This window comes from Fusarium graminearum, chromosome 2, assembly GCF_000240135.3.
Source record: "Fusarium graminearum PH-1 chromosome 2, whole genome shotgun sequence".
NCBI lineage: Eukaryota > Fungi > Ascomycota > Sordariomycetes > Hypocreales > Nectriaceae > Fusarium > Fusarium graminearum.
The window spans coordinates 5,129,033-5,146,652 of NC_026475.1; the positions used below are offsets into that span (position 1 = coordinate 5,129,033).

The following is a 17,620-nucleotide window of genomic DNA, read 5'->3' on the forward strand; positions in this document are numbered from 1 at the left end:
CTATGTAATGCATCATACCCATTATCTTGTCCCGTATAATCAATAGAGTCATACTGGAATATTACCATCATATATGCGATTGAAAACAAACCCGCTTCACCATGTATGCAATCATGCATCATTGCGCACGTCTCCCTCGGCCAGGCCTTGTCGAATCGGCAAATGTGATACCTCGTCTGTTAGGCGGCACCCTTTCTGTCCCTTCGTCGTCGCTATCGTCAGCTTGGTTGCCAACGCCAAGCGCGGCCTCTCTTCGTCGCCTCTCAGCTGGTGTTTCGGTAGTCTCTTCCTTGGGTTCCTCCTCTTGGCTCGAGAGCGCTGCTAAACGGCGCTTGCGCTCAATGGCAGTCTCTGCTTGCTGTTCGGACGGTTTGGCTGGGCTCGATGGAGCTGCGGCAGATGCAGATGAGCCAGAACGCCCCTTTCGATTCTCGGGAGCATGGTGTTCAGCAGCCTTGGCAGCCTTCACAGCCGTCTCAGGAGGAAGGTCTTGCTTGGCGACCTTCTTGACAGCCTGTGATGCGTCTGACTGCTCAACAACCTCCTTCCTTGTTCGTGAATCCAGCTTCTGCACTTCGCGAATGAAGTCTTCCTTAGTCATGCGCTGGCCAACACCACCAATCGTGAAGCGAATAGCCTTGTCATCAGCAGCTTGAGTCTCTGCAACCGACTTCTTCCGGTTGTTTTGCTCATTTCCGTGGTTGCCTCCGAATACACCTCCGAAGTTAGCCCAACCATGTTTACCAGCGGGCTTTTCACCAGGCGTGCTGGGACCAGCTTCGGAGTCTCCGCCCTTAGCTGCAGGCAGTTCGTAGGTCTTAACAACTTCACCATCTGCGTCTTCAACAATAATCTGCGGTAAGTTAGCATTGCGTTGCCTCTATGCACTCGTTTTTTTAACATACCGTGTTACCAAATTGGTAAGCTCTGGCAGGTTCGTGTCGTCGATCCTGGCCCTTGTCTTTACGCTTTTCCATCTCGGTGTTGTAGACCTCGCCCACTCTCTTCTTGAAACCAGCAACAGTCCATAGCTTGTCGTGTCCTGGTTTGACGGCCGTGATGGGAACGTGGTTCTCGTCTTCTCGATGAGAGTCGGGTGCGGGCTCAACGTCAAGCACATCTCCGTCCTGGTTCTCGAATATCATTTCATGGCCCTCCTCATAAATGCTGACAGGCTGGGGAGGAGTCTTTTGACCACTGCTGCCAACAGGGCTCTCTCCTGCCTGTTCAATCCTATCAGAGTTCCTTTCCTTGGAGCTGTCATCGGCGGCCAGAGTGGATTCGGTGTTGTCTTGCGAGGGAAATTCCTCTTGATCGTGTTGTTCGTTAGGAGACATGGGAGTGGATGATTGACGTTGGGGGAAGATTGCAGATTGAGCAATTGGACCGCCGGGGCCACGGTCTTCATCCCAGTTCTTGTTCTTACGTTTCCGTGAGACAACGGAGGGCGACCGGCTTCCATTTTGATCTCGCTGTCTGCGTAACAAGTGGCTGTAAGGACCGCTGTTTGGTATCGCAGCATCTGGGGGGAATTGTGGTCCTTTCTCTTCATCAATGGATGCTTCTGAAATAGATCTCGCCTGAGACCTAGATTGGGATGAGATTCGAGGCAAACGGTTCATCCACGATGGGCCGTCTTCAGGGGCAGCTGTGTAAGACATTGTCAGACTCAGGGTGTTGATACGTTTTCCAAGAGTAAAAACAGCAATGGAGGACCCATGAACGAGAATAGACGTAACAACGAGAAAGCTGACTATAGGCCACACAAGATAAATGAGGTCATAGTGTTCAGTGTTCTCGGGCGGCAGCTGTGCGAGAGGTACTGGCTCTTCATGCTCAAGTTCAGCTCGGGCCAGGATAGCAACGAAGATGGCGCCTACACCAATTGGACCGAAATGACCAGCGAACAAGGCTTCACGCCATGTTTTGACGTCTGGTATAAAAGGTTTCAAAGCCAGCATAATGGGAATTCGGCGGAACAGAAGCACAAAAATGGCAATAACCACCAGGCGCCAAGCGACCAAACCAAAAACGCCATTGTTAAATTGCTCCCATGGAATGATAGTTCCAAAGTAGACGAAATAAGTCAAGTTAAGCAAAAGATCGATAACGTTGGAAACGTGCGATTCCTCGGTCTTTTCGCCGAACCAACCATCGTTTGAGAAGCCTACTCCGGCAGCGAAACCGACCAACAAATCGTCCATGCCCAGAATACTACCCGAGCCGGCGCACCAGAGCGCAACGACGAAATAAAAGACCAGGAAACTCTCGCGATCGATAAGATCACGCTTCTCAGCGTATCTAATACCGTGACGAGCAATGTAGCCAATGACGAAGCCATAGATAGCGCCAAAGATACACTCGTACAAGAGAACGTATACAACGAAGTGGAAGCTCACATCTTGAGCATCGCGCTTGAATTGGATCAGGTAGAGAGACAAGTAGATGAAGGGAAAGGCCATTCCATCGTTACAGCCTGACTCGGCGGACAGTAAATCTCGAAGATGCTTGGGTACTCGCTTAGCAAACTTTCCCTTACCGACAACGGATGACGCCAGAACGGGATCGGTAGCGGTAACGCAGGCAGCTACGACAAGACTGTCAAGCCAATCCAGAGGTGGGATCATCCAGAAAATGAATAGACTGGTAATGAGCCAGCCGAATGTCATTACTGGTATGAGGAGAAAGACGACGGACTTCCAATGGCGCTCCATGTAGAACTTTGGCAATTCGACACCAACGGCGAAACATTGTACAACAAGAACAATTCGAGAGAACTCGACGGTGACGATATCAGTTGAGCCCCATGATTGAGGGTCGATCAGGTTGGCGGCATGAGGACCGAAGATAACTCCGCAAAGAGTAGCGACTGTAGCTTCACCAATGTACATGCGCTCCTTAATAACGGAGGAGCAGAGCATGAAAAGGGAAGTAAAGCCGCCGAGGATAATATACACCAAGTGCGGCTTTGTGATGTCGAGGTGACTCCAAGCCATGTTGAGATAATTGTATACCTAAGTATACGAGAAATTGGTCGATTTGTTTGTCGCTATCGTATCTCGGATTCGATGGGTGTCGCGACGTCGGAGGTGACGACAACAAACGTTATCGCGAAGGGCGAAAATCGGCGGCGGCGCCGCGGTCAATTGTAGTCGGCACTCGTCTGGGGTGAGAAGTGCAGCATCGACTAGATAGAATTGGTCGGGCAACAATGCGACAAGAAAAGACCGTAGGAATATAGGGGACGGTCTGGTCTGGTCTAATCCAATGGATGTTGGAAGGAGAAGAAAGAAGGAAAAAAGAAAATCTCAACAAGACAAGACAAGGAAAGAAAGAGCGAGCCGTTGAACTTAGTAGACTAATCCCCGTCAAAACGATCGAGGGTGGACAGTAAAAGTAAAAATGGCACAGGCCTTGAACAGTGTCGTCACAGGGCAACAGCACCTATAAAACCGGGATGGTACGCCACGCAGCGCCACAGATATCTTGGCAGATAGTACCTTAGTAGATAGATATATCTGTCTGTCATGAGGACGATAGCTGACAAGAAAGAACGAAAGACGAAGATCGAAGGATTTGTTATTAAGGTTGTTTTTAACCTCGTCGGCTGGAGATTGCGTCGCCAGAAAAAGGCCCTTCTTTTCCTCTGGGTCAAGTCAAAAATCGAGTCGAAGGGATCGTCACCACTCAGGTTCATCTCACCACAACCACAAGGTTGAGAGACAGGGAACATGCAGCAAGGACCCCCGTCTTGGTTCGACCGCCAAGAGCCTCTGTGGGGGCATCGCTGCTTTTATCCAGACCACCAACAACACCCAAGCCGGACAAACCGGCAGAGTTGAGGTTATCTGTTTAGAGATGGGAATTGCAAACAACAAGGATAGATACTCATTGATTAGCTTCGTATATACTGGGAATAAATCGATAGGAAAGAGATATCAGGCCTCAACAACTGGCCTCATGACAACAGTCCAGATCTAATCTCAGCAAGTCAGCAAATCACATATTACATGCTTCTCCCTTGTTCAACGCCCAGACTTTGTTTCCAAGTGCCAATAACATTAGGTTCCACTTGACGCCTCAAAATCCTTGTGCATGTCTTATATCAACAGAGATAATAACAAAAGCCCAACGACACCTAATCCACGATATCAATCACAACACGTCAAGAGACAGAGATATTGCTGCTGATTTCTACCAAGATATAGAATCTTCTGCATGCGCCCCTCCTAGTAGCGAACCAGTGGATCGGCGTCTCTCTGCGAACAAGAGCAAACTGTAAGCAAGAATTTTGCGGGCGACTATGCTCCATACTCGATTCTGTAGCCAATGCCACTATTCCTTGGCATCGTCGTATTTTCTCTCCATGACGAGTTCACAGCGCTAACCTCGGTTCTACAGTATTCTTTCCTCCTCGAGTCATTTATCCTAATTTTCTCTGTCTCTTGGGACTGATCCGCGATGAGATCAACGACAGTACATATTGGCACATGAGTCTGCACCCCCATGACACTTGACTTATGCATCTTTTTCCCCTTTCGTACAGGGCTCGTACAAGAGGTTAGTCAAATCAAAGCTCGGGGTTTTTTCCTCTACCGCCCCAACGGCCATAAACCTAAACAACCTTAAATGGTACCGGTCTAGACCTGTCCTGCAGAGATCAATATTATGCTTAACTTGTTGTTTGTCATGCGAAATGCGGGCACTACCAGTGGTTTGGCCAGAGCATCCATTTATTTGTCCAAGTTTCTACTGTGTTTACCTACCTGAGATACATAGTTTTAAGTTGTGAGCCCTGTCAGTTCTTCATCAGATCCCTCCCCATGACAGTTACTGTATGGTACACATTCTGTCCACGTTCGATCTACTGCTACCCACAAGCTTAAATATGACTCAATCCAACCACTTTTCTTGGTTGGACTGACGTCAGTGAAGATAATCTAGCAGCACACTATTCTCATCACAGCCATACTCCGATCTCTTTTTGTACATAACTCTGGAGGAGCTATTCTTTGCGCTCCATATCTGAGGGACTACCAACGTTAGGACATATCAGCTCACCGCTTCATCTAAAAGAGCGATCTGCGATTTGTCTGTGCGACGCGATGAAGGTATCACGCTTCACCGACAGTATTTCGCATAGGTGTTGTTAAGATGCGGCTTCCCCCATACGAAAAACATCAATTGAGGTTGCATATTCGATGTCTTGGAAATCTCTTGGAGATCTGTTAGATCCTGGATTTTTGGTGCAGCCAAGATGCCCAGAGATGCACCCCATGCTTGCCAAGGGCCAAGAGCTCTGGCATCGAGCCGCCAAGACGTAAAAACACACCAGGTGGTGCAAATGGCTAAAACACGATCTGATGATAGCTTCATTCTTTGGTGTTGCGACTTTTGGCTCATGCCTACTTTGCAGGTGCAGTCTTGAACGTGTAGGGCGATGAAGAGAGTATTGGGAATCGCTTATGAGTTGGCAAGTTGATGGTCTGGAAAATCCTGTCAATTGGTCAAATACATTTGATTTAAATATCAGGTTTTATCTTACTCTATAACTCCTTACTGACGAAAGATAGACGGCTACCTAGTATAAAGAAGAAAGTGACCGTCTTATATTAGTACCTTGATGGCAGTCATTAACTCTAACACAGGCTCAGCCCTTCCCGGCATTGCAATACCAGACAATATGACTGGTCGCACTGACCAATCTCATTCATTCAACCCAGTCAGTCATACACATGCAGAGTCGATTCAAGAATTATAACCAAGGTTTATATTCGACGAGTATTGTTCATATTCGGCTTTAATTATGATGCTAACTGTGAGGTCTTCGCACTACCGGTGCTTTCTATCTTGCCATGCTCGCCCAGCAATCTACCTTTTCCACGCTCAAATAAATTACAGTACTCATACACCCTGGGCATCGTTGTGTTGCATCAGTTCCAAATTGACTCTTAGTTAACGACCATGTACATGAGTGCGGACATGGCGAAAGATGCACACATAAAGTTGAAGCTAGGAGCGTGGACAGCTCCGCCCGCGGTCGTGGGCGTAGGAGTTGGCTCCTCGATGGCTGCCTCGGCTGTCTGGCTGGGAGCGCTCGATCTTGTCACTGAGGTGAACACCTGGGTGGGAGCTTTGGGAAGAGGCAGAGAGCCTGTGGGCTGCTCAGTGTCGATGGCAAGAACAGTGCTCTTGGTGGCGAGGTTTTCGTCCACATCGGACAAGGGGGCCCCGTTCAGGTTTTCCTTTGAAGTCGTAGTGGTAGAAACACTCGTCTCGATGAGGATGTTCTTGTGAACCTTGGTAGCAGATGCAGATCCTGTCGTCGTTGTGGCTGGAGCTTGGGTTTCGGACTCAGAGACAGACTGGGGCTCTGACTTGGATTCAGACTTGGCTTGTGATTGAGCTTCAGATTGGGATTGAGACTCGTCGGCGTTTCGGCAGAGAACAGCGACGAGGTTTCCCTTCTGGCCACGGCTAAGAAGAGATTCCGAATCGGCTGAGACGTCACCACAAGAGGCCATGATGAGGCCCTGAATTTGTTGCACTGAGTCCTTACAAGCAGCACTGCATGCCTTGCCACCAGTAAAGTCGTCGGGGGTACAGTCTGAGAGCGGCGTATCGTATGCTGCAACACAGGTTGATGGGAATGACTTGTCGCCGATGGACTCAAAGTCAGTTAACTTGAGGGATCCTGCTGAAGCAGTACTAGCCATAAGAAGGAAAGACAGCTGAAGCCATCGTCGAGTGGATTGTCCAATCATTGTGAATGATGTGTGGTGTATGTGATAACAACAATAAGAAGTATTGTTTCCAAATGAAGGTTTTTGATCAAGTTATCGAAAGTGCTCAAGCTCAATTATATGACGGGTTGATTGTGGCTTGGCTCAGACTTGAAGCATTGATATGGATCGTTGAATCAATAAAACGGGAACCCGGTTGAAACACGCTAGGATGCTGACAACCAAACTGACAAAACCAACAAGCTGAAGGATTGGGGTCTTGACTTGTTAAGGTCAAGTTTGGATGTTTCTGATGTTTATGCGTTGCGTTTCAGTGAAACAATTTTTGAGCAGACCGTTTCAGACCAAGATGGTTGAGACTGAAAGGTGACGAATAGATGGGGTGTATTAAATAAAATAGATGAGTTGATAATGCGATGTCGGCGATGATTAAACGATTGTTTCTGTAAACGGAAGGAATTTGATCGGCGTTTCGTGTCCAGAGTGTTACGACTTGAGGACAAGGGAAATGAAAGTGTCGTAGATGATAACGTCGAGTGATGGTCTCGATGAAGTGATGCCAAGAGAAAGCAATAGAATGAAAGGAATGCCAGGTAAAGAGACAGACAGATGTGCGAGAGATTTGATGAACAAATAAATAAAAGAGAGTTAAAGAGGTATTGATCGATTGTTCTCGAGTGCAAGCAAGCAAAGGCGAGGGAGCACAGCTTTCCTCTGCAAGGATGTTGGTTTTACAGCTGAAACGAGTGGTGTAAACTTGTTTGCTCTTCTAAACAGGAAGAAAAGGGAAAATGAATAACAAATAAAAAAGGGGATGCACAAATTCTTTAAGGATGAAGGAGAAATAATTATGGGAATACTAGGAATGGGAATATGGGGAAATACTGGAGCTGGAGAGATGGAGAGGCCGAGAGAAGCTGAGAAGGAAGAACGGGAAGGGAACGGATGATCAGGGATGCAGGCTACAAGTACTATTGGACGGAGCTCCCATTATTGTACAGAAAGGGACATGCAATGCACATCACTAGCTTCTACGCGAGGTCCTTTTGGGGGTTGAAACCTCGACATGGCGCATCACAATTCGAGAGAGTAGACTTTGGCGATGGATTGGGTGGGGATACCCTTCGAGAGATCATCAGGGGCTAGTCTCGTAGAGGATGATGGGTTTTTCTTCTCTCTTCATTCTTAGTCTTGGCCTGACGTCACACCAACCGTGAGTCTCTCATCAGATTGCTTCAGATTACAGTCTATTATTGCTTCTTGACCAGGATTGTCGTTGTGTGTTTGCTCATGAAACCAACCATGACTCTGTATCGCACAGAGCACAGCATGGTCTTGTACTCTGCCAGCAGCATGTTTGCCTTTGCCCCCTCCTCGTATTCCTTTCTCCCAAGCCTCCCGTGATCGCGATGTGATGTGATAACAAAAAAGTAAAAAGAAAGAAGAAAAAAAGTTAGAGTAGAGACTACGTTTCAGACCGTCTGTTTCGGGTTTCGTTCCAACCCACCACACGCACTGACACTCGAGCAAATCAGAGTCTCTAGATGGGTGACGCCAAGCGCACCACATACAAAGTATATGTTGTGGCTCGAGTCAGAATGAGGGTCTAATATATTCTAGAATTCTCGACTTGTTCATGTTGGTGCCCAAGAGGGTTTCTTATACATTTTGGACAGTATTTTCTGCGATTTTCCCTTTGACAGACGAGCAATAATGCATTCTTTGATGTTCACCATCATCAAAAAGACCCCGTATGAACCCTTGTCAAATCCCTCTACAGTAAAATTTGCCCCCAGAAATTACCCATCTTTTGGCGGATCGAAAAGTGGAAATGCCGTCTGTCAAAAGTCAAAGCAACCAGGGGCAGGGTACAGAAAGTAAGCAGCAACAGCACAGCCTGCATCACACCAAGTCTGACTAGACTTTTTCGTCTACTTGTCTTAGTACAAAGAATTCAACTTCTCCTCTCCCGTGAGGCCCGATATTGGAAGGAATGTGGCTTTGCAAACTTCCGACAAAACGCCAAGCTGGAAAACTCTCATGCCATCCAAACTGGAACAAAGAGTCTTTATGCATGCTTCCATCCAAAGCACCGCCGCACATGTTATTGTTTCGGCACGGATTCGGCACTGACAATGATCAGCGTCAGCTATCAGCCTTTGTCTAGCCTCTTTGTATACTGATCGTCAGGGCTATTCCGCCAAGAGCACGACCCTCTTGTTTGAGGACGCCCAAATGAGTAACCCATATGACCCATCAGGCAATGTTACTCCTCTGTCGGCACTCCAGTCTCCCTTGTCAATTGTGACCTCGGCAAGCCAAGGGGGAAATTCATCCGGTCAGGGCTCGAGGGGAAGAACCTTTTGTCACAATCCCTCGATACGCATCGTCATAAGAAGATAAGATCGGAAGGGTCTTTCCAACGTTCGTATGGGTTAGCTCAGCCACATCGACGCGAAGTCCAAGGGTGGTTTACTGCCCACTATGTCGAAATATTGTCAGTTACTGCAACACTAAGGTTACTTGACAGCAATGTTAAAGCGATAACTAGCCATAAGTAGCATGCTTATCATCAATTCAAGAGTCTCTAGGCCCAGTCTTGCCGATCAGTTTCCTGTCTCTGCTATCACACCGGGTAGTATGGCATGCAATTTTGTCACATATTTACCATTCATGCCTGACGCCCTCGGTTATAAAATCTTCAATCTTTACTTACACTGGCGCAAAGTGTCAACACCACTCGTTCGGGACGATACTACCATACCACTCACTACTATAGCCAGAGGGGGGTTTGACTTCCAATGTCACTGTTCAACGTCATTGACGCGTTATTTTGCAGGGTCCCCCTAGCCTTCAATTAAACGGACTAGGGTCATTTATCATTGAACTCACCATCCAACAACTTGGGACAATTGAATCTCATTTCACAAGTGAAGATCGTCACTCCAATGATAGTCATAAGACGATGCAGTGAGTGGTCTTTGCGCTCTATCGTCATGCTTCTTGTTGTGAAGAGTGAGGGATTTGGGCTGCCTCAAAGTTTTGTCGATCTGTGTCGCTTGTCGGGTCGACCGTTGACCTTTCGTATCGTTGTCTTTTAAGCGAGGTCAACACGATCCGAGTTTATCTGCTATACGGAGTACAGCGCTCGATTGATGCAAATAGCCTTTCGCTGACTTGTGATTGGATTTGATGTCCGAGCATTCACCCTTGGCTGAAAATGGTTGGCGAGAGCGTCAAAGCGGTTTGGGTGTGACCGTTTGTACCTCCTACCAAGCCAGGGCCAGCAAATGGTAATATTTTGACTAGCTTGCCTCAGCTACCAGTTGGATAGAAATAAAATGTTCTTGTCTAATTAGTTCCGGTAGCGGTGACATAGTATATACTTTTTCGTATATGGAAAATAGTATATGTGCGACTCGTTGTTAGAAGAGACTGATTGCCACCAATTACGCAAACGTGCTATTTCATCACGAGTCGATACAATGACATGATTATGGCGGAAACCCCGGTAAGCCTTTGTGAACGGACGTCAGTTCATGTCAGACTTTTTCCACCTGAGATAACGGTTGGCAACTCAAAACTTTAAACTCGCAAGTCGTTTCTCTTTACGCATTTCGTATCCAACCTTGTTTATCTGCGACACATGATACTTTCGCCTCTTGCCGTTCCATCCATTCACTCAATCTGTTACCCTAGACATGGACGAGCGACAGTTCTTGAGAATTGCAGACATTTGCGTCTACTTATAACCAAATGACACGAGTTCTTCCAACAAAATAGACTGGATCGATAGCTCAGTGGTAGAGCGAGGGATTGCAGATCCCTAGGCCGCGTGTTCGAACCACGCTCGGTCCTCTCTTTTGCCGACAGGCAAGAATTTTGGTAGTGTCGTGTCCTTTTTGTGCTTCAACGCCACGTCTCATCTAAGAGATATATGCACAAACAACATCACTACATTCACAAACAAGTCGAGGATCGATAGCTCAGCGGTAGAGCGAGGGATTGCAGATCCCTAGGTCACGTGTTCGATCCACGTTCGGTCCTTACCTTTTGCTATTTTGATATATTTATCTTTTATTACTTTTTTACCATTTCGTTCGTATAGTTCTGTGTATGCATATTTGGGTTATGTTGACGTAGAAATCCTTGCTGTGCCACTCATCAACCTGCCTATAGTATGGGAAATGTGTATGTCTCAGTTCACCTGCACCTGACTTTACCTATTAGCAATGGCAAGTTGATGGCATTGATATATGAAGTCTAGAGCTTGATAAAGAAAAAAAACACAACATTGACACTGCTATCTCTCAAACACGACATCCAACAAATAATCTTACAAGATGCTAATGACATTGCTAGCCACGTTGGAAGTGTTAACACCAAAAGTCTTCGGGGTAGTCTGTTATATGTTAGCTCAACCTTGTTTTTTACAGAATTGGTTGGACTTGATACCTGAAGGTAAAGAATACCATCCTCAACAACGGCCTCGTTATACGACCCCTTTATCTGATCCACAACGCGAATGTGAACGGCGTGCTTATCCACCGTCTCAAGAAGACCCTCTCGAAGCATATCGTCCTCACCAAACTTGCCATATTGGAGCTGCAGGGCCAAACCTTCGAAATATGCGAGGTGGGCGTTTCCGAAAGTCCACTCCCAGCCGCTACTGGCATTAGTATTGCCTGTTAGCTTCTCGAAATTTGTTTCGAAATTGGGAACAAGGGAGACATCCTGTTGAAGCATCTCTTTGAGTTTTTGTTGGATCTGTTCGATACGAGGGTTGTAGCCGTTTCTGATCGAGTTTCTGGCAGTGAAGTTCATGGGTCTTGGCGAAGGGGCGTCGTTCAGCGCTTTGGTGAGATTGTTGCTATTAGCAGCATCACTTGCATTAGTGCCCAGGTTGTTTCCGCTGAAGAGAATAACAAGTTGTCTCTCGGGTGAGACTTTGACACCACAGTAGGATACGGTGTTTGTATCATCATAGTCGATAGTTAAAACGTGAGCGGAGCATATCTCGTTGATCTCATCCCTGGCTTCGTTTCCATTCTGATCAAAAAAATCGCGCAATCGATCAAAAGCGCCTTCAACATAACTGAGGTAGAGGCAAAGGTAAGTAAAGGTCGGACGAATGTCTCAGACAAGCTCCTCTGAATATATCTTACACCCTCGATTCTCTACAATGAGGGGGAAATCATGTAAACGAACCTAGCAATAACGCATCCAATGGAAGATTCGCACCATGAACCTTGGGAGTAAGGATGAATGGCCCATGGGTCAACAACAATGGTCCAAGGCTGGTCAAGTATTCTAGAGAGACTTCCCTCATAATCGCCCTTCCTGAGCTCCCAAGAATCTCGGACTGGTCACCTTTGAGTTAGTCAATATGTCCAGAGATATGAACGCAGGGGAGAAGGTAAAATTGCCTTTCCAGTTGTACCAACCATCAAATGAACGCAGGGGAACTCACTATCTTTACGAGCAGCAAGGGGGAGCCTCTCGGTGCGCGGAAGTCGAGCCATGATGTATGGAATATCAGACTGGAAGATTTTGAACTTGAATTTGAAATGGCTGGCGCTTTACAGACAAAATGTTGTTGTATATATGGAGAAGCTCGATATATTGAGGTTGGCGGGAACCAAACAGCTTTTATGCCAATTCGGCCTTCGGGCATCTAATGGAATGTGAAGACTAATCGGCGGGCGCCAACTAGAAGCTGATAGAGCGACGTTATGTGAGACTATCTAACCTCGAACTTCAGAATTCGCACACTCGAGTCGGTCTATAGCCAATAGCGCGTGCTTAGGACTGATCAAACAGGCATTCCGTTGAGTTGGCCAGGCCATCTGCAGCCAGCCACATGGCGCTGAACTAACCTCTTTGAAGACTTCTCAGGTTGTTGAAAACGCCAAAAACTCCCAGCTGAAAACATAGCAATTCTTAGTGTCTGTTGATATTGTCTTGAAGTTGTGCAGGATGTGGGTATTTCCACTTTAACAATGAATAGTTGTCAATAAATATATCAGTAGAAATGAGTTATTGCCTCCAACTTTTGTATTACTAAAATCTTGGACTATTGTAGTACCATGAGTATTTTAACACTCTACATTATCATGTCTTTTTCTTATATGGCGACTTTCAGTTCCCATTGGTTTGGAAACTCTCTGATCACTTCTTCGTAGGCTTCTGCTAATATCAAACATGAAAATGAATGAAGTCTTCGCCAAATGTCGGAGGCTTTGACAAACTGTTTGAGATGAGAGAACAGAATCAAATAAAATAGCACTGATAGCGTTAGTGCCATGACCTCCTCGGATTCTCTGAAACCCTCATCTGACATAATTCCCAGTGGTCCAGCCAAGGCACATGGGGTTCGGTATTCAAATAAGATTTCCATACCAGGTCACAATCTATAAAGTTCCTTTTATACTTATTACTTCCTTTGAACTCGGTCAGGATGGTCTCTGGCCACGCAAAGGTATAGTTATGCTGGCTCAACTTTGGGGTGTTGTTGAAGAAACATACTATTCAGAAGACTACAAAATCACTTAGTGTTTTGAATAGGGAACTGCAGTATACTCTATGTCAAGAGTCTAATAGTAAAACTACAAAAAGACAAAAAAAAAGACATACAACACCGAGGATTCGCTGGTCGTCACCGACCCAACTACTAATTCAGCACTTATCAGTTTATCGAACGGAGAGCGGACGGGATCCCGAGCTATCTGATAGCTATGGTCGTATGTGTTTGGTCAAAGGATAAACAGGGCCTATATGGGCGTAGTTTAGTAGACTTGTAGTAGAAACGATTTGTGCAAGGATATGTTGAAAACTAAGTAACTTACCGCAGGTGAGACACAACAACAAAAGACACCAACTACTTCATGTATTTCTTAAATTAATTACTTAAATAACAGATTTTTGCGTCACAGGAACTACTATTGGTGCAATTACGTTTCCTCAGGAGCTCAGTAGTATAGGCATAGCCTCAACTCCTGTCAAGACACGTGCGAATACGAATGCGAAAACTTCAAAGCGTATTCGGAACTGTTACAGCTTCCAGAAGCTATCTGCTCCTAGCATAACCCAAGACATATGATAACCCTGGCATACGATACAGGAGAAGCTTACATCTTGGGTTGTATCATTGGCCAGAGACAAGTTGACGAATCCTTCTGCGTATCCGCATGTTGATAGCTGGCAGCAGCACCAATCACCAATGCCATTGACCCGTGTCGAAGCTTGGCTATGATTAGGTATGCAGAGACAAAATCGAGATATGATACCCTTTGTAATATGGGAGGGAAACCCTGCTTGAGTAGTTGCCTTCCATGAATTCCAATCTCTTGTTTTGCGTATATAAGCTCGCAGTTCCTTACAACCAATACCTATTCAACCAGTAGCACACATCTCTTCTCTCTTATCATGTTCCATCTACTCATCTATCCCTTATGGGTCTTGGTAGCACTCTTTGCTGTCATAATTGCCAACCTATTGTATCAGCAGCTTCCTCGAAGGCCGGACGAGCCTCCACTAGTTTTCCACTGGTTCCCTTTCTTTGGAAACGCAGTCGCTTACGGCCTGGACCCTTGTGGCTTCTTTGAGAAGTGCCGAGAGAAGGTAGACACTGATACATATTCTTTGACTCCAACATCTAACTCCTCTTTTAGCACGGAGACGTCTTCACCTTTATCTTATTCGGTCGAAAAATCGTCGCTTGCCTTGGCGTCGACGGCAATGATTTTGTTCTCAACAGTCGCCTCCAGGATGCCAATGCAGAAGAAGTTTACGGTCCATTGACAATCCCCGTCTTTGGTAGCGATGTCGTATACGATTGTCCCAACTCGAAGCTCATGGAACAAAAGAAGTTTGTCAAGTTTGGCCTTACGCAAAAAGCACTCGAGTCACACGTCCAGTTAATCGAGCGAGAGGTTCTTGACTACGTCGAAACTGATCCATCCTTTTCTGGCAGAACTAGCACCATCGATGTCCCCAAGGCAATGGCTGAGATAACAATCTTTACTGCCTCACGTTCTTTGCAGGGTGAGGAAGTTCGGAGAAAACTCACTGCCGAGTTTGCTGCTCTGTATCACGATCTTGACCTTGGATTTAGACCTGTCAACTTTCTGTTTCCATGGTTGCCACTGCCTCACAACCGAAAACGAGATGCTGCTCATATAAAGATGCGGGAAGTCTATATGGATATCATCAACGATCGAAGAAAAGGGGGCATTCGAACAGAAGATGGTACTGATATGATAGCCAACTTGATGGGCTGCACTTACAAGAACGGACAGCCTGTTCCTGACAAGGAAATCGCCCACATGATGATTACTCTACTCATGGCAGGCCAGCACTCTTCATCTTCTGCCAGTTCTTGGATCGTGCTGCACCTTGCTTCTTCTCCCGACATTACCGAAGAACTCTACCAGGAGCAGCTCGTAAATTTGAGCGTTAACGGTGCTCTACCTCCCCTTCAGTACTCTGACCTTGACAAGCTCCCTCTTCTCCAGAACGTCGTCAAGGAGACTCTCCGCGTCCACTCTTCCATCCACTCAATCCTGCGGAAAGTCAAGAGACCCATGCAAGTTCCCAATTCCCCTTACACGATCACTACAGACAAAGTCATCATGGCTTCACCTACAGTTACCGCGATGAGTGAAGAGTACTTCGAGAACGCCAAAACATGGAACCCTCATCGATGGGACAACAGAGCAAAGGAGGAGGTTGACACTGAAGATGTCATCGACTATGGATATGGGGCTGTGTCTAAAGGAACGAAGAGCCCGTACTTGCCCTTTGGTGCCGGTAGACATCGCTGCATTGGAGAGAAGTTTGCCTATGTCAACTTGGGTGTCATTGTTGCTACTTTGGTGCGCAACTTCAGACTTTCGACCATTGATGGAAGACCTGGAGTCCCAGAGACAGACTATACTTCTTTGTTCTCACGACCCGCCCAGCCTGCGTTTATTCGATGGGAGCGTAGGAAGAAGATATAGGGACTTATTAGTGGAACAAAGGAGTGCTTTAATCGAGACTGAGAGTCAAGTTGTGTTAGCATCCCGATAGAGTTACATCATATGACAGAATCTTGCATGAAGATCCGACATCGATTGATGACGAATAGGCCCAAGACCCCTAGGGATATGTATTATTTTACATACAAAATGGAATCAATGTTAACCTTTTACAATTCTATTCAGTCAAGGCTAATTCAGAGGAGCGCTCGTCAAGTCTTGTTTTCATGCTCATCAATGGATCGTCACTCCTAATCATCTTCTAACGGCCATGGTATAATAAATCAGCCCATAAATACACCTGCTTACTGTTGCGAACCACCCTGTCCAGGCTGTCCGCTGGCACCACCAGCACCTCCGGCGCCACCGAAGGGGTTGTTGCCTCCATCGCCCATCATGGATCGAGCCCTGTAATTCTGATTAGCTTATACGATTTATGGGACATATAGAATGTGTGACTTACATCTCTCCAATCTGAGGGTCTGCCATGAGGCTGCTGAGGTCAGGCATACCGCCTCCAGTGGAGTATCGGTCGGCCATATCGCGAAGACGAGGGTTGCTCATCAAGTTGCTCATAAGGTCAGGGTTGCTCATGAGCTTTTGAGCCATGTTGGCAAACATGGGGTTGCTCATGATGCTGCCAAGGTCGGGCATACCACCACCAGCACCACCAGCACCACCGGCACCGAACATGCTGGCAAGGCTGCCGAGATCGGGCATTCCGCCGGCGTTAGCATCATTGCCAGCGCTAGGGGAAGCACGGGGAAGGGAGTCCTCCTCGGCCTCCATCTCCTGAACGCGGCGCTTAGCCGTCTCGTAACCCTTCTTCATGGCAGCAGAACCACCGTTGCCCTCGTGCTGAATTCCACGGTCGTAGGCCTCCATAGCACCACGAGCATCACCGAGAGCGAATCGGGCAAGGCCAAGACGAGACCAAGCCTTTGTGTAAGCGGGGTCTATGGAGACAGCGGACTCAGCATCGGAGCGAGCGGAGGCGTGGTCCTTGTTGGCGGAGTGAGCGGCAGCACGGTTGGAAAGGTAAACGGCGTTGCTGGCGTTGATGGCTAGAGCCTGGGTGTAGAAGTTGATGGCGGCGCTGTAGTCCTTCTGGGCCATGGCAGCGTTACCCTTTGACTTCAAAGCCTCGGCCTCCTTCTTCTGCTCCTCGGTAAGCACGACGGGTGCGGGAGTAGGGGCGGCAGCGGGCTTGTCAGCGCGGGCCTTCTCGAAGACGGAGTAGATCTGAAGGAGGTTCTGAGATCCAATAGCTGCTGAGACGGCAGAGGTATCGGAGGGGTCGACCTTGAACGACTCGGCGATACAGTTGATGGCAACATCGATGGAGTCCTTGTCGTCGGCGGTAAGAGTGCCATCGTTTGTTGAGGCGGAGAGGAAATCGCAGATAGCGAGCGCAAGGCGCTGCTTGGAGCTGTGTGTAGAGGCCTAAAGCAAAGAGTTAGCCACATGTCCATAGTGGGAGTCATGACATGGAAGCATCCAGCGTTTCTTGATACTGCGGGGGGTTGTGCTTACCATGGCGAATGAAGAAGACCTGTAGAACAGGCTGTGGAGAGGATGGGGAGGAAAGAAGAGAGATGTTCGAAATAAAATTTCAACAAATAAAGTACCAATGGGAGGAGACAGGAGGTTACTCGGTGAGGAGGTGAGCAAGGCTAGTCCCAAGATTAAGTGCAAAAAGGCCCCGCGGTTGATACGTCGTTGAGTTTGGCTGGAAGGTTCCACGTGGGGCGTGGCAGCCGATCCAGTGATGTGGGGGACGCTGCGGGCACCTAGAAGGATGTAACTTGGGGGATGCTACCATAACATCAACATGAACATGCAAAGATTTACATCAATAGG

General features: G+C 47.2%; 5 protein-coding genes and 3 non-coding genes across 8 annotated transcripts; 3 read left to right on the plus strand and 5 right to left on the minus strand.

The window, feature by feature from the left end:
- Positions 1–118: 118 nt before the first annotated feature.
- On the minus strand, positions 119–2,996 carry FGSG_04095 (Na(+)/H(+) antiporter 1; the record flags this gene model as incomplete). The annotated part of the gene is made up of 2 exons (XM_011323243.1): positions 119–853; positions 906–2,996. 2 exons carry the CDS (start codon positions 2,994–2,996, stop codon positions 119–121), a joined length of 2,826 nt encoding a protein of 941 aa, XP_011321545.1.
- Positions 2,997–5,951: 2,955 nt separating this feature from the next.
- FGSG_04094 (uncharacterized protein) lies at positions 5,952–7,508 on the minus strand (the record flags this gene model as incomplete). The annotated part of the gene is made up of 1 exon (XM_011323244.1): positions 5,952–7,508. The coding sequence occupies exon 1, from the start codon at positions 6,762–6,764 to the stop codon at positions 5,952–5,954; it is 813 nt and encodes a 270-aa protein (XP_011321546.1). The 5' UTR covers positions 6,765–7,508.
- Positions 7,509–10,529: 3,021 nt separating this feature from the next.
- On the plus strand, positions 10,530–10,601 carry FGSG_20565. The gene has a single exon. It is a non-coding gene; the product is annotated as a tRNA-Cys (tRNA).
- Positions 10,602–10,718: 117 nt separating this feature from the next.
- Positions 10,719–10,790, plus strand: FGSG_20566. Its single transcript has one exon. It is a non-coding gene; the product is annotated as a tRNA-Cys (tRNA).
- Positions 10,791–10,831: 41 nt separating this feature from the next.
- On the minus strand, positions 10,832–12,265 carry FGSG_04093 (uncharacterized protein; the record flags this gene model as incomplete). The annotated part of the gene is made up of 5 exons (XM_011323245.1): positions 10,832–10,916; positions 11,084–11,145; positions 11,199–11,838; positions 11,952–12,105; positions 12,214–12,265. The coding sequence occupies 5 exons, from the start codon at positions 12,263–12,265 to the stop codon at positions 10,832–10,834; spliced, it is 993 nt and encodes a 330-aa protein (XP_011321547.1).
- Positions 12,266–13,369: 1,104 nt separating this feature from the next.
- On the minus strand, positions 13,370–13,485 carry FGSG_20014. The gene has a single exon (XR_893009.1). It is a non-coding gene; the product is annotated as a 5S ribosomal RNA (ribosomal RNA).
- Positions 13,486–14,168: 683 nt separating this feature from the next.
- FGSG_04092 (cytochrome P450 51) lies at positions 14,169–15,742 on the plus strand (the record flags this gene model as incomplete). Its single annotated transcript, XM_011323246.1, has 2 exons — positions 14,169–14,363; positions 14,414–15,742. 2 exons carry the CDS (start codon positions 14,169–14,171, stop codon positions 15,740–15,742), a joined length of 1,524 nt encoding a protein of 507 aa, XP_011321548.1.
- A 170-nt stretch (positions 15,743–15,912) lies between these two features.
- Positions 15,913–17,417, minus strand: FGSG_04091 (uncharacterized protein). The gene is made up of 3 exons (XM_011323247.1): positions 17,294–17,417; positions 16,224–17,203; positions 15,913–16,168 (listed from the first exon to the last, which is right to left on the minus strand). The coding sequence occupies exons 1-3, from the start codon at positions 17,294–17,296 to the stop codon at positions 16,066–16,068; spliced, it is 1,086 nt and encodes a 361-aa protein (XP_011321549.1). The 5' UTR covers positions 17,297–17,417; the 3' UTR covers positions 15,913–16,065.
- Positions 17,418–17,620: the final 203 nt, after the last annotated feature.

Coding starts and splice junctions, on each gene's coding strand:
- FGSG_04091 (XM_011323247.1), bottom strand. Junction 16,169..16,223: donor GACCCTCAGATTGGAGAGAT/GTAAGTCACACA, acceptor TCAGAATTACAG/GGCTCGATCCATGATGGGCG.